The 23,208-nt window shown below is 35.8% G+C and overlaps 1 protein-coding gene across 2 annotated transcripts; it reads left to right on the top strand.

The window, feature by feature from the left end:
- The first annotated feature begins 1,454 nt into the window (after positions 1 to 1,454).
- On the top strand, positions 1,455 to 22,957 carry LOC112027233 (serine/threonine-protein kinase Nek2). Of its 2 annotated transcripts, XM_065764515.1 has the most exons (15): positions 1,455 to 1,896; positions 4,088 to 4,228; positions 4,314 to 4,380; positions 4,797 to 4,862; positions 5,007 to 5,053; positions 5,169 to 5,214; positions 5,672 to 5,752; positions 5,845 to 5,887; positions 6,013 to 6,062; positions 6,151 to 6,232; positions 6,313 to 6,362; positions 20,253 to 20,326; positions 20,637 to 20,688; positions 21,279 to 21,743; positions 21,951 to 22,957. In XM_065764515.1, exons 2-15 carry the CDS (start codon positions 4,143 to 4,145, stop codon positions 22,584 to 22,586), a joined length of 1,845 nt encoding a protein of 614 aa, XP_065620587.1. In that variant the 5' UTR covers positions 1,455 to 1,896; positions 4,088 to 4,142; the 3' UTR covers positions 22,587 to 22,957. The 2 variants fall into 2 exon arrangements, with proteins under 2 accessions (XP_065620587.1, XP_023915667.2); XM_024059899.2 differs by lacking the exons at positions 20,253 to 20,326; positions 20,637 to 20,688.
- The last annotated feature ends 251 nt before the right edge of the window (positions 22,958 to 23,208 follow it).

The following is a 23,208-nucleotide window of genomic DNA, read 5'->3' as shown; positions in this document are numbered from 1 at the left end:
CCCTACAATATATATATATATATATATATATATGGGTTGGGTTCAAGTTACATCTGGTGTAGCTCTAAGCAATGTTACACCACTCAATATTTTTTAATTGGATGCAAATATTGATAAATCTATCGTTAGATTACATTATCTTCGTATATTCTTCATGCTTACAAAATTTCAAGGAGATTAAAAATTAATAATCATGTCATTAATCAATTGTTAAGATTCAAATTTTTATAGTTTAAAATAATACATAAAAGATGAGTTTATGGATCAAATGATAAATAGCATCAGATTGATATGAAAATTGGCATGCATGTTAAGATCATATAGAACATGTAATACAATGGTTGGATTTTCAAAATATATATTCAATAATAAGTTATTAGGTTGTGTAATATTATTTAGAGTTACACCAGGTGTAACTTGAACTCAACTCTCTCTCTCTCTATATATATATATATATCAGATCCTAGAAGACAAGGGAAGAAGATGTGTGGAAAATATGAGTTTTCGATGGGTTTAAGGGTGGATTTGGCTAGATGGTTTAAGGGGATGCGGATTGGGTATTGTAGAGGGTGGGTTTGAGAGTAGAGCTTAATTGACGACAATAGAGCCACGGATCAGATATGTTGGAGGAGGGTAGGGTTTCGCCGGTGTGAGGGAGAGTTACGGCTTTATGGATTGGGTACATGCAAAGCTTGAGGTAGGCTTGGAGTGGTCGGAGGTGAGGTTGAGCGAGACAGAGAAGAAAAGGGAGAAAACTCACCAGCGTGGATGGGAAAATGGCAGCGCTGCTCGTCGGAGTGTGGGGTGGAGCTTAGACTAGTGTCGGCAAACAACTAAAGCTCTCTCTCTCTCTCTTGTTGGTGCGTGGGGTGGAGCTCGGACTGGTGGTGGCTTCGCGTGAGGAGGGAGGGATGAGTTGAGGTGAGCTTTGAGTGGATAGTTAAGTGGAGTATTCAGATTGTGTGAGGAGTGAGGAAATACGGAAATGAATTAAAGGTAAAATGAGGGTTGAAATGTTTTTACAGGTTGTGTTGCCAATTTTACGGTCAAATTGAATTCTATTTTCAGTTTGACTGTATTTTCAAGTGGTGCCGAACATGGACCTAGGTGTAAATTGCTTTCGGATTTTAGTTTACCACTATAACAAACGCAGCTTGAAATTCATATTTTAAATGTGGACATTTATTTTTGCCTTTTAAATGGTATTTGTAAATAAAGTTTAAGAAAATATTTTCTCTTAAAATAATAATATGCAAATATGTCTGCTACATCACACATGTATATATAGACTGTGATTAAAACTTTAGCATATAAACTTTAAAAAAAAATGTAAAGAAATTTTTTTTCCTCTTAATAAAAAATGGAAAACAAAAGAAAGTTTTTAATTAAAATGACAAAAAAAAAAAATCTTAACATGGGGAGATGGAATCATGGAACACGGAGGTGTCCTGTAATGTACTACATATAGTTTTACAGAATCGGAGCCTGTTTGTTTTCGTTCACCCGTGCACTCCCTTCACTTTCCTGTCGCTTTCCGGAATCTCGAAAACACCAAAATCAAACAAAATCTTAAATGCTCTTTGACCCCACACACTCTCTCTCTCTATTTTCACATTTTTTTTGAATTGAATTCACAAATAATAGTACTAGTAGTAGTAGCAGCAGCAGAATCACTTTTGCTTACTTTCCAATTCTTTTGCCGCTCTCATCTCTCTACCAAATAAAATAAGAAAAAAACAAGAAGTAGGTAAGAGACCATTTTTTTTTAGTTCCTGTTGTTTTTGTCTTTCAAATAGCTCTGCAAATTCAAATGCTTTAAACTGGAGCTCCTTCCCATTTTCTCTCAAACCCAACAACTGGGTCATCTTCTTCACCACAATTATCTTCAACTTTCAGGTACTTCCATTTTTTTTCTTTAACATTTTGCCACTTCCTGTAACATTTGTTTATTTTTCATTATACCCAGAAAATTTCTTGTTATAGTCTCAGCTTCTTCTATGTGGATTTTCTCACTTTCTTGTCTTTTATCTTATGGTTTTATCTTTCTCAGCTATACAATATTGTTACTGTTTCTGGGTTCTACTGCTTTCAGTTTCTTCACTAATTTCTGCTTCAAAAATTGAAAATGCTTTCTTTCAGTTTTCTTGATGGGTGTTAAATCTTTCATCTTTGAGGTTTTCCTTGACAAATTTCTTGTATTTTCTGGTGGGGGGTGCTAAGATTTATGCATTACATGTAGTGGCTACTACATTAGTTGGAATCTACTTGAACTTGTTAGTGGTGCAGCAATTCATATTGGTAACTTGAAAATAATTTCTAGTTAGCTTAAGCGTTTGTTTGGAATCTGTTTATTTTGCTAAAACTGAATTTTTTTTGCTAAAAGTGTTATAGATAAAAGTAAAAGTTAGTTGAAATAGTATCGTAGGAGTTATAGTATCGTAGGAGTTATGAATGGTATCAAAAAGTATAGTGCAGTTTATAAATAATAGTAAAAATAAGCCGAATAGTAAAATAAGCTAAATAGTAAAATAAGCTAGCAAAAAATAAGCTATCCAAATGGACACTAGGTTGTTTTTGTTTCAATTATTTTGTACATTTTGTTCAAATTTGATGGTGTTTGTGGAACTTTCATTAGCTTGTTATGTTTAGATTGGAATTGTATGGGCATTGGAAGTGTAAATGGAGGCACATACACCATTGTCAGCTATTTTGAATAAAAATGGGGCCTTTTGCTTTAGGTTCAAATAAATGTCATTTTCTTAATAAAAATAAGTCCTTTTCTTACTTTAAGTGTTTTCAAAGAAAACTGACTTTACTGCTTTAGTAGACCCAATTAATTCATTTTAAACTTTTCAGTAATGTCAATATAATTGTTAGATTTCCATTAATTGTCAAAGAATTATTATTCTATTCATATATAGTTTTGTTAAGATTTAATATGAAGTAGGTCCTACGCACTCTTCATTAGCCACGGTGTGATAATGCTTGGCTTACTATAAGGAGTTTCTTCTGTATGGATATAGTTCTTGTCTATTTAAGAGGAGTTGTGATGTGTTTATAGTTCTGGAATTTGGACAGCGTGATGCACTTGAATTTTACCATCATTTCTTATCATAAAGATGTAATTCTTTATGCCTTTCCTTTCTTATGGTCCATATATGCCTTTGGGATTCAAGGATTTATTTGTCTGAGTTTTTCACCTAATAACCAAGTGTTTCTCTTGCTATGCATACACCCAATAAAGATTGGTAATTCCCTCAGATATATGTAAACGCTACAAAGAGTAATGCAAATGGTCTTTGGACCAAATGGCTTCTCCTCCTCCAAAGGAACAAGGGATGGAGGTTGAGGATAAAGTTGCATTTCAATCTCGGTATTTGAGTTTTGTTTGCTTGTGGAAAAATTAGTGGGTTTAAGTTAAGCAATTGTTGCTTATTAACAAAAGAGGTTAATGGGTTGGTGGAAATAGGAAAAAATGTATCCCATGGAAGTCCATGGCACACATATTTTATGAAGAACTTGAAAATATACTAGGATTATGATAATTTTATCCCTTCACAACAGTTGTAGTTCAATGGCATCCATTGCAGTCTGGCATGGAGAAGTCTGTAAGATTAGCCTATGTTCTGAAGACCAAAACTCCACACAATTGTTCTTTGTATACCCATAGTCGTACTTAAATTGATGGGAAACTAGGTGAAGCTTAGACCTGCTAGTTAAACCCCTGGGACATCTACTGTATAGTTATGCCGTGGTCTTCAAATCATGGGCCTTTAGGGGTCTGTTACATCCTCATGTATATGCCTTCTTGTGGCATGTGGTAATGTCACGCGACATGTAAAGTACATTCTTAAGCAGGTCAGTAAGTGGTGTGGGGTTTAGGTGATACTTTTTGTAAATTTACTGTACTCTCGGCTTGGTTTTATTTGTATTTCTATCGTAGATATGTGTTTAGCTAGCAAACATAATGTTAATTTTTTTTTTTAATCTATCATTGGAGAATGTAGCCATTATCTCACTATTCCTTCTTGTTATAATATCTGTGTATGATCCTTCATAATTATATGTTTCTATGAATACTTGCTAGGAATGAAAGCATATTAAGACGGAGACCCCAAGTGGGGAGAGTGGGAACACGTATAATGGAGCAATATGAAATTCTAGAGCAGATTGGGAAAGGTTCTTTTGGTTCTGCTCTTCTTGTGAGGCATAGACATGAAAAAAAGAAGTGAGGACACTTACTGTTTATGTTTTAAAAATTTGATTCGAGAGTTGAACTATGTTCGAGGTGAATATGTTTGTTTTTAATTCAGGTATGTGTTGAAAAAGATCCGTCTTGCTCGCCAGACTGATAGGTCTCGTAGATCTGCGCACCAGGAGGTCAGTATTTTCATTTTATTCTTCATTATCTGAAAATGAAAACAGCTATTATCAAGATCATTATCTTTCCATATAAGGTTTAATGGACTGATGGAATTTGTTTCTCTTAAGCTAGGAAATTTCTGAAAGGTGAAATTTAAGAGTCATTGTTCGATACTGAAAGATATTTTGTTGTCATTTGATTGTAAAACATAAATGGGAACCATCCATTTAGTCTTATTTGGTGCTTTTGGGCAAAATATTAAGTCTTATATTTGCTTGATGTTTGGATCCTGATATGGTTCTTCATAAGATATACTAACTACTAAAACACATAATGTTCCCTAATGGTTGGTATTTAAAAGAATGATGACTTTATTGTACCTCTATCTATGATTTTAGCTTGTAATATGCTTTCTTCTTTCTTAATTCTGCAGATGGAGCTTATTTCTAAAGTATGGAATCCATTTATTGTAGAGTACAAAGATTCCTGGGTGGAAAGGGTTAGCATCGATTTGTACTTTAATTGGTTTACATCTAATGAAGCCTTGTAAATTTTTTATTATGACCCCCCAAGCATTTTAAGGAACATATGTCCTCATTTATTACCAGTTCTACAATTGACATTTTAGTCTTTTCACTTCCAGGGTTGCTTTGTATGCATTGTCATAGGATATTGTGAAGGAGGAGACATGTAAGTTATAATTCTTGCTCAATCAGTTATTTGATATAATGTTACACTACCTGCTTGGACATGATTTGTTATTGGCATTTTTCTGACCTTTGCATAATTGCCATATGTTATACAGGGCAGAGGCTATCAAAAGGGCCAATGGTGTTCATTTTCCTGAAGAGGTTGTCACTATTGCTGCCGAGCTTCTAATTTTCTCTTTTTTTTATTATTTTTTTATTATATATATATATATATATTTGATAGTAGACCTAGTACAAATGTGTAGAGCTTGGGCAAAAGCCAGAACGAAATGCATCGAGGCGTTTGTATTAAAGGCATAATTGATTACCAGTCTCATAACTGTATTGAGCTTTAAATGAAGGTTGATACATGACTTGAGTCTGGTTTTTTATTATTTTTGAAATATGATTGACCAGCCAATGAGTTCTAGCTCAAATGATGCTTCCTCTTCCTTCGATAATGAGATGGAGGGTAAGGTTGTGAGTTTAAGACCCATGGGGTGTGTAAGTTATAAATAAAAAGAAAAGAAAAAACAAGAAAGGCCTTTCTATGTTAGAAACTTGGGTAAATACTATGGTACTCTATTATGTTTCATTCTTGAAATTTTGGTAAGTGCAGAAACTTTGCAAGTGGCTTGTTCAACTCCTCATGGCACTTGATTACTTGCATGCTAACCATATTCTTCACCGTGATGTCAAGGTGAGTGGCAAACTGACTGAGAAAATCTAGCTAGATTTTACATGTGAAAGCCAAAAGCTGATTTGCACTGATGGTGTTCCAAATTGCTTCAGTGCTCAAATATATTTCTAACAAAAGATCAAGACATACGTCTAGGTAAGTTGTTGATCCCTTTATTGTTGAACTTTGTAAGTTTGTTTTTGTATCTGTTCAAATATGCCCTGTTTTATAGCTCTACGTTTTAATTAGTGTTACCAATTTAAAATACATATTGGTTACAGGTGATTTTGGCCTTGCTAAGATGTTAACTTCTGAAGATCTTGCTTCCTCGGTGAGTCATTATCATTGAAGATATGGATACATCTTTTTTCCACCCTCTGCTTTGTATAGTTACCATGAATTTTCTTCTCCATATGCAGGTTGTGGGAACCCCAAGCTACATGTGCCCTGAGCTTCTTGCTGATATACCGTATGGTTCCAAATCAGACATATGGTCTTTAGGTGAATTAAATTTTAATCATTGTTGAACTTTAGCTGGAATTTTCTCTTCATGTGCATATATAATATGATGCATATTCCAGGATGCTGTATGTATGAAATGACTGCTCACAGGCCTGCATTTAAAGCTTATGTAAGTTTCTGACTTGCAGTTACTTAAAGTATGGATTATTGTTATATTATCTCTTTTCCATAATAATGACAGTAAATCAAGTTTTGGACCATATGGGACCTTATATCAGAGTTAGTTATGATTTGATTTGTGCTAATTCTGTTTGGAAAGCATTGATTTTGAGCTTTGAGCAATTACTAATAATGCTGCAAAGTTGTTCACACCCATCGTTAGGAAAATTGGCTAGGAAACAGAAAGGAAAAACTGGTGGGGGAGGGGGGAGATTGAAGAATAAAGAAGAAAGAAAGGAACCATGTAAAACAGTGAGGTTGGAATGCCTTTCTGATTGCCTTTCTGATTGTGTTGCAATGTAATTGACAATTTGATTTATTACTTAATTAGTAACGAATAATTCTAGTTTTGCATTGCAATTGAAGAAATGCCTACCTTAAAATGTATCCTTTATGAAAATAAAATTGGGTGTGACGCAAACCAGAACAAAATTGAAACAACAATAAAATAAAGGGATATGATCTAGGAGTTAGCACCTGGGCTTCGCTTGGAATTAGCACCGAGCAGGGAAACTATTAGGAGTCAACACCTAGGGTAGACCTAGAGTTAGCACTAGGTCAAAAGAGACCAAACGGTCATTTTTTCATTCATCAAAATATCAACTATTTCTTCGAGAAGTATAATAAGTTGCTTATAAAGGATTGTTAAACCCTAGTTCTAATTGACTAGGAAACCCTAATTGCCTTATTAAAAAAATAACCTTGCTTCCAAATTAAAATACTAATAGCCTAATAAACAAATTGGACCTAAAACATAAAAATACAATTGACTTACAAACATAAATAATACTAAATAATAATTTTCTTGCGTATCCTGCGTCATTCTCCTCTAGTTAGAGAAAACTCAACCTCGAGTTCTAAAGCATTGAAGGATTAGGATGTTGACAAGTAACACTTGCTTCAAGTCTGGAATCACCTTAGGGAGCACAGAGAAAAGAAAAACTTTGAATTTCACCATGTTAAACTTTTTTGGAATAACAAAATCAATGTGTGGAATTGACACAATCTTATCTTAAACCACTGGAAGCACTATGTTATCTATTTTCTCCACTTTAGCAAACTATTTGTCTTCATGCACCATGGAAGGCTGATCAAAAGTAGATTCATTAGCTTCCAATATCACATCATGTGCACCCTTTAACATAATACTCTCTTTAGAAACCATCTCTTCACCTTGCTACTCTTCAATAGATTTGTTTCCTTGCACACATGTTAAAGCAACATTTGCTGAGGCATGTACGTCTTTTGTCAACATTAGGCTTTGGTGTTACTTGAGGTTTCTCCACTACCAACATATCATCATCAATGTTGTCTTCTATGGGGGTAGCAATAATTTCATTGTGATCAATTATCCTTGGTTTCCCTATTGAATTAGTTTGAGTCTTCATTTGAGCAATCATGTCTTGAACATCTTTCATAAGCTTTTCAGATATTTTCTTTAATTCCTTGGTAGATTGTTCAAAAGTACACTGAGGACATGAAATGGGATGAGGATTCATCCTATTTGTTTCAACTTGAAAAGTACCACAGTGAGATTGGAGTAGATACTTAGTTCAAAAGTATGGTGACAAATACTCGTTACAAAACTTTTCTTTCATATCTTTCCACACACTAATGGCAAGTTAATACTTTATATGGCGGGAAATATTCAAGATCTTCCCAAAATAGTTGTGCTCCACCCCTTAACTTCAACTTTGCATATCTAATCTTTATGTTATCCGCAAAATTTTCTTGCTCAAAGAACTGCTCCATCCCATTCATCCAGTTGACAAAATCCCTTGGATTATTTTTACAACTATCAAAATAAGGTGTTTTTGATATTACCATGATTAAATAGTGCTTCAACAAATAGTTGGAAGTTGGAACAAGAACCAAGGTTGCTGTGATGTTCTCTGGACAAATTGTTGGAATAGGCTTCTAAGACTATTCTCTCAAATAGTTGTTGGGACTAGACTGGTTGACAAGTTTGGATTTCGTGGGCTGGGTCTCGTATTTTTTTAAAAAGAAAACTGGTGTTGTTAAATGCGGGCTTTAGGCTTGTTAACAAATAGGTCGAGCAAGAGTTTGTTTCTAAAATGAGTTGGTTAGAATATATATATATATATATATATATATATATTGTTGTGCAGATAGCACTCTAGAACTCAAATCAATAACAGTAAACAAGCGAAAATTAAATAATAAGTACACAAAGAACACAAGAATTTACATGGTTCGGCAAACTGCCTACTTCCACGGAGACGACAGAAATTTCACTATAAAAAATAGGGAGATACAATAGTGCGCAAGAATACTCTCAAGAAACCCAAATTCCAATACACCTTAACTCTCTCACCTACAAGACAAGAAAACACTATTCTTGTTCTTATGCAGCTTTACCTAATAGGTTATTGGAATTCTCTAATTCACTCTCTGAATTTGCCGTTCAACACAAACCTAATATATATATATATATATATATATGGTATAGGTCAGTTGTACTAGGATTCATATTCCTAGTAGAATTCGGTTTACTTGTGATTGACTTGGGCTTGTGGCAATTCAAGCCATACACACGGGCCCACTTCAACAAATCTCCATCTTGGCTTGAATTGATCAAGCTACACGAGCAAACTCTTCCATCGCCTCCACCTTTGCCCTTAAGGGCTTACAAGCTACAAAAATCAACCAAGTCCAAGTAGTCCTTGAACTTGTTTGTTGGAATTGACTTTGTCAACATACTAGAGGATTCCTAAGTCTTATTCTTCTGTAGTGACCCCATCTCTTCTACATCCCTGTAAGACAATGGATCTCCACTACTAGTTATGAGAGCAAAGCTAACCATGCCTTCAAAGCCATATCTCTATGGTGCTTTGTGAACCCGCTTCTCTCTACCTTTAGCAATTGAATAAGACTCTTTTTGTTGTTGCTGTGGATTAATCTCAGCATCACCCTTATCACTGGGTGAACTATTCTCGTCAAACTCCACCTCAACAGTTAATTTCTCCTGTAGACTATCATCACGTCTCTGCTTCATTCTGTTTCAACATAAAGGTTTCATCAAATATGACATCTCTGCTGGTCACTGTTTTCTTTGAGATTGGATCCTAAGCCTATAGCCTTTAACACCTTTTTCAAAACCTTANCTAGAACACCTTAGGTAACCCGACATTCAATCTCATGCATCCGGCTCTTTCTGCTAAGGTTCTGTTCATTTTATTTGCAACCTCATTTTGCTTTGGAGTATCTTTAACTGTGAAATTACGAGTAATGCCTTCTAATTTAGAAAATTTTATGAATTCTTTATCTCTATACTCTAGTCCATTATTTGTTTTAAGGTATTTTATTTTCTTGCCAGTCTGATTCTCAACCTGTGCTTTCCACTTTTTAAATATGTCAAACACATCAGACTTATGCTTCATAAAATAAATCCATACATTTCTAGAGTACTCATCAATGAAACTAACGAAATACTAAGCACTACTATGAGAAGAAACTGATACTGAACCCCAAACATCTAAATGAATGTAGTCAAGAAAACCCTTACTTGTATGAGAGTGTCTTGAAACTGACTCTATGTTGCTTCCCATACACACAATATTTGCAGAAGTCTAGCTTGCATGTCTTCACCTCCTTCAGTAAATTTCTTTTGTGCAACTCTAACATACCACGTTCACCAATATGGCCAAGTCACATATGCCATAATTTTGTGTCATCAATGTTGGACTTCACTAGAGTGGTGACTGTAACTCTTTCTACAACTGTGTTCCCAATCAATCTGTAAAGTGTGCTTACTTTCTATCCCTTCACTACCATCAAAGCTCCTTTGGTAATCTTCATGATTTCACCATTTGGTGAGTATGAATAGCCCAAATCATCCAATACACTTAAAGAAATTAAATTCTTTCTAAGATCTGGAACATGTCTGACATTACTAAGAACTCTCACAACTCCATCAAACATCTTGATCTTCACGGTACCAATCCCAATAACCGGGCATGTAGCATCATTACCCATTTGGACCATACCACCGTTGTAAGGCTTATACATGTCAAACCAGTCTTTCTTTGGAGTCATATGATATGAGCATGCCGAATCTAAAACCCAAGATTCCAATAGAACATTGTTGCCTGATGAGATTGAAAGTAAATCTGCACCAACTTCACTGTCATCTAATGATTCTTCAGCAATACTAGCTAATTCTAAGGGCTTCTTCCATTCTTCTTCTCCTCTAAATGCTTTTTCAACTCTTTACATTGATTCTTGTAGTGCCATTTCTTGTGACAATAAAAGCACTCTACATCTTTCTTTACACGTGATTTAGATTGTAATCTATTCCTATTGGAGTTCCATCCTCTTGACCTGCTTCTACCTCTATTGCTTGACTCAAACTTTACAATAAGTCAATCAGCTTGAGAACTATCACCATCTTGCTTCATCTTTATGTGTGACAAGAGAGCACTAGTCACCTCCTTGAGTACTATAGTTTATTTCCCATACATCAACGTAGTCACTAGATAATCAAAAGAAGTAGGAAGTGACACTAATAAGAGTAATGCTTTATCTTCATCCTCATAATTCACTCCAAAACTTGATAGTTGGGTGTTCAACACGTTAAACATGTTGAGAGGCTCCAATAGATCTGAACCCTTCTTCATATGTAAACTATATAGTTGCTTCTTCACGTACAACTTGTTCGTCAGATTCTTTCTTATATACTGTCAGAGTTTCGTCCTCTTGACTTGCTTCTACCCCTATTGCTTGACTCAGACTTTACAATAAGTCCATCAGCCTGAGAACCATCACCATCTTGCTTCATCTTTATGTGTGACAAGAGAGTACTAGTCACTTTCTTGAGTACTATAGTCTCTTTCCCGTACATCAACGTAGTCACTAGATAATCAAAAGAAGTAGGAAATGACGCTAATAAGAGTAATGCTTTATCTTCATCCTCATAGTTCACTCAAAAACTTGATAGTTGGGTGTTCAACACGATAAACATGTTGAGATGCTCCAACAGATCTGAACCCTCCTTCATATGCAAACTATATAGTTGCTTCTTCACATACAACTTGTTCGTCAGATTCTTTCTCATATAAAGACCTTCTAATTTTTCCCAAACCTCCTTTGCGGCCTTTGCTTCTAGGATATTATGAATGACCTCATCACCTAGGTTGAGATGAATAGCGCTAGCTGCTTTCTCATCAATCTCTATCCATTCTGCATCCTTCATCATTTCCAGTTTTTTCTCTTTCCTAAGCAAGGCCTTATGAACTCCTTGTTGAATTAGGAGATCCTTCATTCGCTTTTGCCAAAGTGAAAAATTTCTCTTACTACAAAACTTCTCAACATCATACTTTGTGCTTGACATCTTTATTGTATTCAAAGGATTGAATCATAACCTTGCTCTGATACCACTTGTTATGCAAATAGCACCCCTGGACTCAAATCAATAATAGTAAACAAGCGGAAATTAAATGACAAGCACACACAAAGAACACAAGAATTTACGTGGTTCGGCAAACTGCCTACCTCCATGGAGACGACGGAGAAATTTTGCTATAAAAAAAATAGAGAGATACAATAATGCACAAGAGCACTCTCAAGAAACCCAAATTCCAATACACCCTAACTCTCTCTCACCCACAAGGCAAGAAAATACTATTTTTCTTCTTATGCAGCTTTACCTAATAGGTTATTGGAATTCTCTAATTCACTCTCTGAATTTGCCGTTCAACACAAACCTAATATATATATATATATATATATGTTATAGGTCGGTTGTACTAGGATTTGTATTCCTAGTTGAATTCGGTTTACTTGTGATTGACTTGGGCTTGTGGCAATTCTTCAAGCCACACACACGGGCCCACTTCAACATATATGGCAAAAGAAAGTGGATAACACAGAAGGGGCTGTACTGGGTTACCTTTGAGATTGGGTCGATGGGGTACTTGCAGTAGAACGGCAGTTAGCAAGTGAAGGTCATGGTGGCACAAGGCAAAGGATGGAAGGTGCTCATGGTGGGTCGCTGCAATTGGGGCTTGTGAGTGTGTATAGTGGTAGTTATGGTGGCAAGCAAGAACCAATGGAGGTGGATTGCCGTCGCGAGGGAGGGCAAAAATTTATGATCCGGGTTGGCAGCAACAGGACTTCTTCTCTGTCTTCGTGGTTGCAAAGGGTTGGTGATTTGAGTGTGGCAGTGGGGTTGGGGTCTTGGAGTGGCTGGGTTGTTTATGTTAATGGTGGCGATATGACTTGAGGAAGGAGAGATTGGTGATTCATGGTGGGTCTGGGAATTGTTGGGGATATTATACAGTAATAATGGAAGAATAAGGTTAACACAAAAGATAAATGCAAAATAGATAATTTGGAGGTACAATATCGTTTTTTTTAGACAATATTTGTCCCCCACACTATTATTGCTAAAGAGTTATCGCAAATTTGTCCTCAGAATACAATGAAGATGTTAGGTTCTACAGCTAACAATTTTGGAGAATTATCACAAGATTTTTTGTGTTTCTCTCTAACTTACTATTTACACTCGTAGGGTTGTTTTCATTAAAACGCATGTATGCAGATTTAAAATGTTTCATAAAACCGTTCACAAAACTTGATACATTTTCAAACATTCAGAATAGTCACCAAAAAATCCTGTTTTATGATTTTTGATCGGTTGAAAGTTCCTTTCGATCGATCAAGTGCACTTTTGATCGATCAAATAGGAATCGAATAGCGATCGATTCATCCAGAGGCTCTAGGGTTATTTTCTTACCATTTCGATCGATCGAGCCAAAGTTTTAACCGATCGAATATGCTGAATTTCGAATTTTCATTTAGAAAATTTTAGAACTTGAATTTTCACTTATGAAACAATATTCTCTAAACTCAAATATCATTATTACATGAATATACCTATATATACAACAATCCTCCACTAGGTTGTAATAAACTAATAATATATGTTTCACTTGATTGATATTCTATTGTCCATAATGGAAGGGGTCTTTCAACTTAAATCTTCCCTTAGTGTAATTGCTTTTGAAATCAACAGAGTTAATAGTGGCTTGGTGCTTAAACCAAAACTCTTATGTATTAAAATCGGAAACTACACACACATGAAAATCATCCACAAGACATTTAGAAATACACTGTTGTTAATACTATTATGGCATTGTGCTCTTCTCGGTTTAGTGAACATTTACAAGAGAAAACCCTTTGCTCTTGCTAGAAGCGGCATCACTTCTATGTTCACAAAGTTGAAGTTCTTTCTTATGTCCCTATTACATAGACATTTGTACTTTATGAACTTTATTAAGAGTGTTAAAACTCATCCTCAATTACATTGTAACAGTCTGCACTAATCAATTCTGAATGAAACACAAATTAGTGCTCTTACTAACCACGTATCAATAGCTTATTATTACCCTTTAAACCTCTTTAGATTAAATCAATTTGAGGTTGGGTTCCCATTATTGGTGATTCTCTTAATAAAAAGGTTTTAGTCTCATTCCAATGGATGTTACCCAACCATATCTTGCAACATTGCTTTGTTAAAAGGGTCTACCAAATTATTATTTGACCTTATATAGACAATTGAAATGGTACTAGCTTCAATTAATTGTCTTATGTAATCATGTTTTAAATACATATGATTACATAAGTAAATCTAGAGAAATCATCAATGAAGAACAAAATTTTTCTCCAAACTAGTTTGGAGAAAAACCCTACAAAGTCATAGAAACTCTACAAACTCATCATATATTTTTATATTAAGTATAAATTTTGAAAATTTAACCGTTAGATTGCATGTTATTATTATATCCTTAATGCTTACAAAATTTCAAGAAAATAAAAAATCAATTGCTATGTCATCAGATAAATATTATAATATCAAGTTTTGTATCCTAAAGTTGTATATAAAAAATAAGTTAATTGATTAAATAGTAAATAACATCCGATTTGAATGAAATTTGATATGCATGTTAAGAACATAAGGAATCTGAAATTCAATAGTTAGATTTTCAAAATTCACAATATATATATATATATATATATATGAGAAGTTTGAAGAGTTTCTCTTCAAACTAGTTTAAAGAGAAACTCTGTTTATCAATGAATGTAATGAAATATCTTTTACATTCTCTAGTTAATACACCATTCAATTTACATATATTAGAATGCACAAGTTTAAGCATAATAGAATTTTTATCTGGCTTAGAAAAATGTTTCTTTGTTATCTCTGCTTGAATACAAATTTCACATTTCTTTTCATCATTATGCTTATATGAAATCATATCATGCTTTGACATAAACTTCAAATATTTGAAATTTAAATGTCCTAATCTAGTATGCCACAAATATGAAGAATCAATTATATAAGAACAATTAGAAACTTCTTTATTAATAATACTTAATTTGTATCCCAAAGGGTGCGTCCTCGTGTTATTTCAGATCACTGGCCGCTTTTGTTGGAAGCTGGTGTTGTTTGACGTGGTCGGAGTGCGTTTAAATTTGAAAATATGTGGTTGAAAGCTGAGGGTTTTGTTGATAGAGTTCAACATTGGTGGAATGGGTACAGTTTTGTGGGCTCACCAAGTTTTATCTTGGCTCAAAAACTGAGGGCTTTGAAAGCTGACTTAAAAAAAATGGAATAGGGAGGAGTTTGGTGACTTGGCTCTTAGGAAAAAAAATTTGCTGACTGAACTGTTGAGTTTAGATGTGAGAGAGGAGTTGTTGGGGCTTTCGGGTGAGGATCATCTCCGTCGTATTCAACTCAAAGGAGATATTGAACAGTTGGCTTCCCTTGAGGAAATTTCTTGGAGACAAAAATCTTGGGCTTTGTACGTGAAGGAGGGAGATAATAATACTCATTTCTTTCATAGATTAGCAAATTCTCATAGAAATGCTAATCACATTAAGAGGATCGAGGTGGATGGTGTTCTTTATGAGGATGAGATGGAGGTGCGCTCTCAATTAGTTCTCTTCTATCTTGGGCTGTATAAGGAAACTGATTTGGGGCGCCCTTCTATGGATGGTTTAGATTTTGCTTGTATTGCGGAGGAGGAGAGGTTGTCTTTAGAGAAGGAGTTCACGAAGGAGGAAGTTCTTCAGGTCTTAAGGGAGATGGAGGGTGATAAAGCCCCTGGTCCTGATAGTTTCACCATGGCTTTCTTTCATCATTGTTGGAGTGTTGTGGAAAAGGATGTCATGGATTTTTTTGATTTTTTTCATCAGCACTCTGTGTTTGAACGGTCTTTGAATGCTTCGTTTCTCACTTTAATCCCTAAGAAGTGTAATGCTGTTAACATTAAGGACTTCCGCCCTATCAGTTTGGTGGGTAGTGTGTACAAGTTGTTGGTGAACAGGTTGAGGGCGGTTTTGGATAATCTCATCTCTGAGTCTCAGAATTCTTTTGTTGGTGGAAGGCAGATTTTGGATTCAGTGCTTATTGCAAACGAGTGTTTGAATAGTAGGCTGAAGAGCCGATTACCGGGGGTGATTTGCAAGCTTGATATTGAAAAAGCATATGACCATGTTAATTGGGAGGCCTTGTTTTATTTGTTGGACCGGATGGGTTTTGGTTTGAAATGGAGGGGGTGGATTAAGGTTTGTGTTACTTCTGTCCGTTTTTCGGTCTTGGTAAATGGATCCCCTGAAGGTTTCTTTGGAAGTTCCCGTGGGTTGAGACAAGGTGACCCTCTATCCCCTCTTTTGTTTCTATTGATAATGGAGGTTTTAAGCAGAATTTTGAAGACGACAGAGGAGAATAACCTTATTCAGGGGTTTCATGTGGGAGCAGTGAATTCTGTTGGTGTGCGGATTTCTCATTTGTTGTTTGCGGACGACACTATCTTATTTTGTGATGCCTCTAGGGATCAGTTGCTATCCATAAGGTTGGCGATGTCTTGTTTTCAGGTGTTTATAGGCTTGAAGGTTAATGTTGGGAAAAGTGAGATTGTCCCTATTGGGGAGGTGAATAATCTAGTTGAATTGGCTAGTATTCTTCAATGTAGAGTGGGGAGTTTACCTATGAAATATTTGGGAATGCCATTGGGATCTTCTTTTAAGACTGCTTCGATTTGGAATCCTATTTTGGAGAAGATGGAAAAGAAACTTTCAGGGTGGAAGCGTCTCTATTTATCTAAAGGTGGTAGACTCACATTACTAAAGAGTACTCTTTCAAGTCTTCCAACGTACTTTCTATCACTCTTCACTATTCCTAAAGCTATGGCTGCTAGATTGGAACGTATTTAGAGGAATTTCCTTTGGGGGTCTTCTGAGGGTAGTTTCAAATATCCTTTGGTGGCTTGGGAAAAGGTGTGTTTACCTATCAAATTGGGTGGTTTGGGGATTAGAAGTGTGGTGTCTTTTAATCAAGCTTTATTAGGAAAATGGTTGTGGCGTTTTGGGCATGAACTTACCCATCTTTGGCGGAGAGTAATCTCCACAAAATATGGTGAGGGTCATGGGGGGTGGTGTACGAAGGTGTGCAGGAGGACTCATGGTTGTGGTCTTTGGAGAAGCATTCATGAAGGGTGGGAGAGTTTTTCTAAGCATTTGTCTTTTGTAGTGGGTGAAGGCACCTGTATTCGCTTCTGGCATGATAGGTGGATTGGGGATAATACCCTAAAAGACCTCTATCCTGAGCTCTATGTCTGTTCAGTTGCAAAGGATGCTTGTATCTCTGAGGTTTTGTGGTCTCCAGAAGGAGGTACTTTCAGAGTGTGGGACGTAAGGTTTTTTAGAGCTTTTGAAGATTGGGAGTTAGCTACTTCTTACTCTCTTCTTCGGCTTATCCATCCTCGTATTCCTTGGGGGGATAGGAGGGATACGCTTCGTTGGCAGCTCAAAGGGGATGGGAAGTTTGATACCCGATCTTATTACCAAGAAATTCAGGGCAATCCAAATCTTTTGTTTCCTTGGAAGGGTGTGTGGAAACCAAAGATTCCTAAGCGAGTAGCCTTCTTCTTGTGGACAGCTGCGCACAATCGGATTCTCACTTTGGATAATCTCATGCTTAGGGATCATCCTTTGGTAAATCGGTGTTGTATGTGTTGTGGTGATGGGGAGTCGGTAGACCATCTTCTGATTCATTGCCCTATTACACATACCTTATGGTCCTTCATGCTTCAGGCTTTTGGTATACATTGGGTTATGCCAAGATCGACGGCAAGTTTGTTATCTTGCTGGCATCAATGGCTTGGGAAGCACAATTCAAATATTTGGAATTTGATTCCAGGGTGCTTAATGTGGACTGTTTGGTTGGAACGAAATCGTCGCTCCTTTGAGAACATGGAGAAGACGTTTGATGAGTTAAAGGTTTTATGCCAGCGTAGTCTTTTTGAGTGGGCTCGTTGTTGGGGCTTTACTGATTCTTTGTCTCTTTCAGAGTTTATGTTTTCCCTTAATTTAGCTTTCTGATTTCCTTATCTTTTGTTTTGCTGTTTGGTTCTTCTATCTTGTTGTTCATCATCATGAACTACTTGTACTTTTATTTTTTCTCTTTTATAATATTTCTCTGATTACCTATCAAAAAAAAGTACATGCCATTAGTAGCATATCTCTTTTCTACAAATATCCCATTCTTGAACAAGATTAACTTGTCCGATTCAAGTATAGCTTTTACACCACTCTTACATAACAAATTGGCAGATACAAGATTCTTCTTAATATCGGGTACATAAAAAATATTGTTCAAGATCATCATTTTGCCAGAACTCATCTTCACTTCAACGGTGCCCTTTTCAAGAACCTTTGCTTTATTGTGGTTGCCCATCAGCACTTTTTGTTCTATGGAAGACTCATCATAAGTCTTGAATTGTTCTTTATCATTGCACATATGCACCGTTGCACCCAAATCGAACAATCAATCAAAAGGATTTTCAGTCACAACCATATGAATTTCAGTGATCATATCAATATGTATGTCATTCACCATAGTAATAATGTCCTCAATGACATTTGTTTCATTGGCATTGCTTTCTTCATCCTTCTTCTTATTCTTTAAGAATTTACATTCGCGAATATAATAACCTTTCTTTTTACAATGGAAATAAGCCCGGTTCTTCTTGTCTTTGTTGGGATTCTTGGAGTTGTTCTTCTTGAAACCACTCTTACTTTTGTTCACTTCCAAGTGTTTATTGGTCTTACTTGAACTTTCACTTTGAACATTGTTCACGTTTACTTTAGAATAGGTGTTGGTCTCATCTTTAACCCGACTTTCCTCTTCTTAAAATTGTTCCAACTTGGTGGAAGGTTCGCAGTGATTGCACCAATTTGGAATAATTTAGGAATATTAATTGACAAATCATGTAGTTTATTGACCAAAATCTGTAACTCATGTACTTGATCCAAAACTGAGATATTATCAAGCATTTTATAATCAAAATACTTTTGAATAATAAACTTATTCATACTTACTTTCTCAGTTTTGTATTTTGCCTCCAAAGCATTCTAAATCTCCTTTAGTGACTTCATCGATGTGTAGAAATCATAGAAACGATCTGAAAGAGTATTGAGAATGTGCCCTCTGCATATCAATTCGTCTTCCTCCCGTTTCTTTCTTTGTGTCTTTATCTCGTTAGTGTCTTCATCACTCGCAATAGGAAAATGCATCAAATTTGGGTCCAAGACATAGAAAAGTTTCAGTGCAGTAAGTAGGAATTTCATCTTGTCTTTCCATCGAGAGAAATTGGTTCCATCAAAGCGATCCAATTTCACCAACTCATGATTCAACATCTTTAACGTTGAAACATCACTTATTTCTTCCATCGTAGGAAATATTTTCTAAGATTGTTGGGGATATTACATAAAGTAATAATGGAAGAACAAAGTTAACACAAAAGACAAATAGAAAATAGATAAGTTAGAAGTACTATATCGTTTTCTTTAGATAATATTTGCCCCCACACTATTATTGCTAAAGGATTATTGCAAATTTGTTCCTAGGATACAATCAAGATGTTGGGTTCTACAGATAGCAATTATGGAGAATTATCACATGGTTTCTTGTTTTTCTCTCTAACGTACTATTTTGTGGTTCGTGCCTGCGATGGTGCTTCAAATAGATCAGTGTTTGCTCTGATACCAAAATTGACACAGGACAACCAAAACAAAACTGAAACAATAAAAAAATATGACCTAGGAGTCAGTACCTATGCCTGACTTGAAGTTAGCACTAATCGGGGAAACTACTAGGAGTCAACAACACCTAGAGTAGACATAGAGTCAGCACCAGACCAAAAGAGACCAAACGACCATTTTTTTATTCATCAAAATATCAACTATCTATCTCCTCAAGGAGTATAAGAGGTTGCTTATATAGGATTGCTAAACCCTACTTCTAATTGGTTAGGAAATCCAAATTGCCTTATTACAAAAATAACCTTACTTCCAAAATTAAGGGCCCGTTTGTGGAAATTCGTGTGGATGAAAAAGTGTTATGGAAATACGTGTTTTTTTATTTAAACAACGAAAAGTGTTGTTTAAATCACACAACCAAACACCCTCTAAAATACTAATAGCCTAATAAACTACTAGAACCTAAAACATAAAAATACAATTGACTTGCAAAAATAAATAATACTAAATAATAATTTTCTTGTATCTCTTGCATCAGGGTGTTTACCAAGATTTCAAATTGTCAATAAGTTAATCTCTTTGAGATCCTAATAATGACTTTAAACCGTGGAAAGATAATTTTCTATTAGATGTGATCAGAATCAACTGGAATTGTTGTAGATTCTATTTTAGAGTGTAATGAGTGATTCCATTTCCCTGGCCATTTTTGTGTATAATTATAATGGTTTCTTGCCCTTTCTATAACCATTATGTGTTTCTGTCTTCTTTTACCGGACAGGATATGCAAGCTCTGATTAACAAAATAAACAAATCTATTGTTTCCCCCCTTCCAGCCATGTATTCTGGTGGATTGTGAGTCCTCTTCCTCTCCATCTGCATTACGAGCTTAAGTTCTGAAAAAAAAAAAAAAAAATCCTTCTACATTGTTTTCTGTTATGTAATGTCATGACATTTTCAATCTCCTTAGAAAATAACGATGTTGTTGCACTCTTTTACTTTTTAAAAAATAAGTATACAATAAATATTTAGGTTTTATATAACCAGCTGCTTTTTTAAAAAAAAAATATATATATATATATATATTGGCACTCTTTTCCATACACTAATGGGCCTTGATCACCTCTGTGGTTTCCCTGACCCATTTCTTGATTTCATTGGTCAGTCGAGGGCTCATCAAAAGCATGCTGCGGAAAAATCCAGAACTCAGACCAAGTGTATGCTCTATTTTTTCTTTCTTTTAAGACTTTTTCATTTACCAACACATTCATGTAGATATGAAACAAAGAGACAGTTCAAGAATATCATTATTTGAAAAAAGAGATACACCTGGAGTGTATTTTCTTTCATCTGATCAGGCATTTGGATTTGGCGTTGAAAGTAATAGATGGTCACGGAAGTAATATTGCATGTGTCTTGGACTGTCAATACAGTTGCCTGAGTCACTTCCATATGATAAATTAATAATTAAACCTATGGGTATGATGCTTGTGATTGTGTTAAAACAAATGAGATCGGTAATATTATATAAATTCTGGTAATTACTGTAGGTATGGAAACATTCTGCAGTTCTATAAACAAAATTAACCCAAGTTTTAAGACACACTGATAAAAGTAGGGCTCAAATTTTAAGTTTCCCAAATTAAGACCCATACCCAAGTCCATGTTATGTCACGTTGGGCTTGGGTTCTTTGTTGTTGTTTGACTGCCACAGCTTTTTGATTGAAAATATGTTTTATTCAAGTGTATTTGCTCCAGCAATCTTTCTTCATACTTATTCACCAAAATATAATTTTGGTTTTGCCAGGCTGCAGAGTTGCTCACTCAGCCACATCTTCAACCATACATCCTTAAAATTCATTTGAAACTGAATAGCCCTAGATGGAATACATTCCCAGTTCAATGGTCTGATTCCAACTACATAAAGAGAACAAGATTTGTGGAGCCAGAAACAATTTCTATTCATTCTGTCAAAGAGAAGGGGAGGTCATTCAGCAATGACAGGACCTTGAATCCTAGTATATCTGGAACTGAACAAGACTCCCTATGTTCTTCTCAAAGAGCAGATGAATTCGCAGGCTTGAATCAAAAGTTCATAGAATTATCTGTTGGTTGTGGCCTGTACAAAGAATATGATATTGACGAGTCAATAACCACAAAGTTTTCTAGTGTTTCCCAAACCCCAAGATTGACACCGAGAACAGTTTTTGCTACACCAAGGAAACAGACACTGCCATCAAAGAAATCCCACATGGGTTCAAAACGTGACTCTGTAAGTATAGATGCATGAATATAGCTCTAGAATTCTTTCTTTTTCTTACTAGGGGTGGCTGATGGTTTCTTATTCAATGACCTCTAGTGCTTGATACAATTTCTTAAAATTTCCATCTTGAGAAAAATATTGAGTCTTGTACTGTACTCTTGTCTTTGTGTTATGTGTAAGTGGTTGATTATTTTAACCAAATGCTTATGTTTACAGCTTCCGATGTCACAAACTCCAGTGATAAGATCTACTCATCCAACACGAAGAGCATCTCTTCCATTGCCAACAAGAGTTGTGGCTTCGGAAACTCCTTACAAAGCCAACGTTGGTTTCCTTCACAGCATAGACTCTCCAGATGTTTCTGTCAATGCCCCACGGATTGACAAGATGGCTGAATTCCCCTTAGCTTCTTCTGAAGACCCTCCCTTTCCAATCCGCCAAACTTCATCAACATCTGCACGGTACTCTTCTACCTCACCAGATAGTGCTAATTGTTCAATCACAAAGGACAAGTGCACTGTCCAAGTAGTGGAAAAAAACTTTGTCAAGCCTAGTTTCACTGATGCCAGCCATGGAGCTGCAGGGAATGGCAGTGAATGCTCTGAGCATAATCCACAAACTGGTGTTTCAAGTCGTTCTTCTTCTGAGTCACAACAGCGCCGTTTTGACACCTCCTCATTCCAGCAACGTGCTGAGGCATTGGAAGGGCTGCTCGAGTTCAGTGCACGACTCCTACAACAAGAAAGGTTTGAGGAGCTTGGCGTGTTGTTGAAGCCATTTGGGCCGGAGAAGGTTTCTCCAAGGGAAACTGCAATATGGTTGACTAAGAGCTTCAAGGAGACAGCAGCTTAACTGAAAATACTGTTGCCATGTGATTCTTGCAGATGTACATTATTTCTACCTTTGACATTTGAAAATTGAGAAAGTATCTATAAGTCTTCATCTTGAAGGCAATATATAAGTCTGCTGTGTTCTGTATGATTGCTTATTTGATGAAAGTACTATAGAAAAGAAGGGAGAAACGATTTTGTGTGCGCATGCGAGGCCTGCCAAAATAAGCCGAAAGCTGGCTTTATTTGCGCTTTGCCAAATGCACACTGATAATGTGAATTGAGTTTTTTTTCTTATTCCCCAAGAAAGGGACAATGTGATTGAGGATGGAGGCTTATTTGAAACCCATAATCAAGAATAAATTACTCAAAGATCATCCTTCCTATGTGATAGTTTGAGTGTCTCTCAACCATGGCAATATCATTCTCAAGATCCATAGGCCTTGGCAAAATTCTTCTGATTTCATTTTTTAGAATGGTGCTTGGGTGGTTGTCCCTTGCAATATATAATGCGGTTTTGGTTTTTGCACTTTCAATCCAAGCTGGTTCTTGAGTCTTGACTAGGATTGTACCTAATTCGCATTGTGTAATGTGATTGCATGTGAAACAATGTATCACAAGACGGTGAATTGTAAGAATGGTGG

This window comes from Quercus suber, unplaced genomic scaffold (genome assembly GCF_002906115.3).
Source record: "Quercus suber isolate HL8 unplaced genomic scaffold, Cork oak 2.0 scaffold_565, whole genome shotgun sequence".
NCBI lineage: Eukaryota > Viridiplantae > Streptophyta > Magnoliopsida > Fagales > Fagaceae > Quercus > Quercus suber.
The sequence above is the reverse complement of the archived record's forward strand: the minus strand, read 5'-3'. Positions and strand labels throughout refer to the sequence as shown.

Coding starts and splice junctions, on each gene's coding strand:
- LOC112027233 (XM_065764515.1), top strand. CDS start 4,143: ATGGAGCAATATGAAATTCTAGAGCAGATTGGGAAAGGTTCTTTTGGT. Junction 4,381..4,796: donor GTAGATCTGCGCACCAGGAG/GTCAGTATTTTC, acceptor TTAATTCTGCAG/ATGGAGCTTATTTCTAAAGT. Junction 20,327..20,636: donor GCCATGTATTCTGGTGGATT/GTGAGTCCTCTT, acceptor TTCATTGGTCAG/TCGAGGGCTCATCAAAAGCA.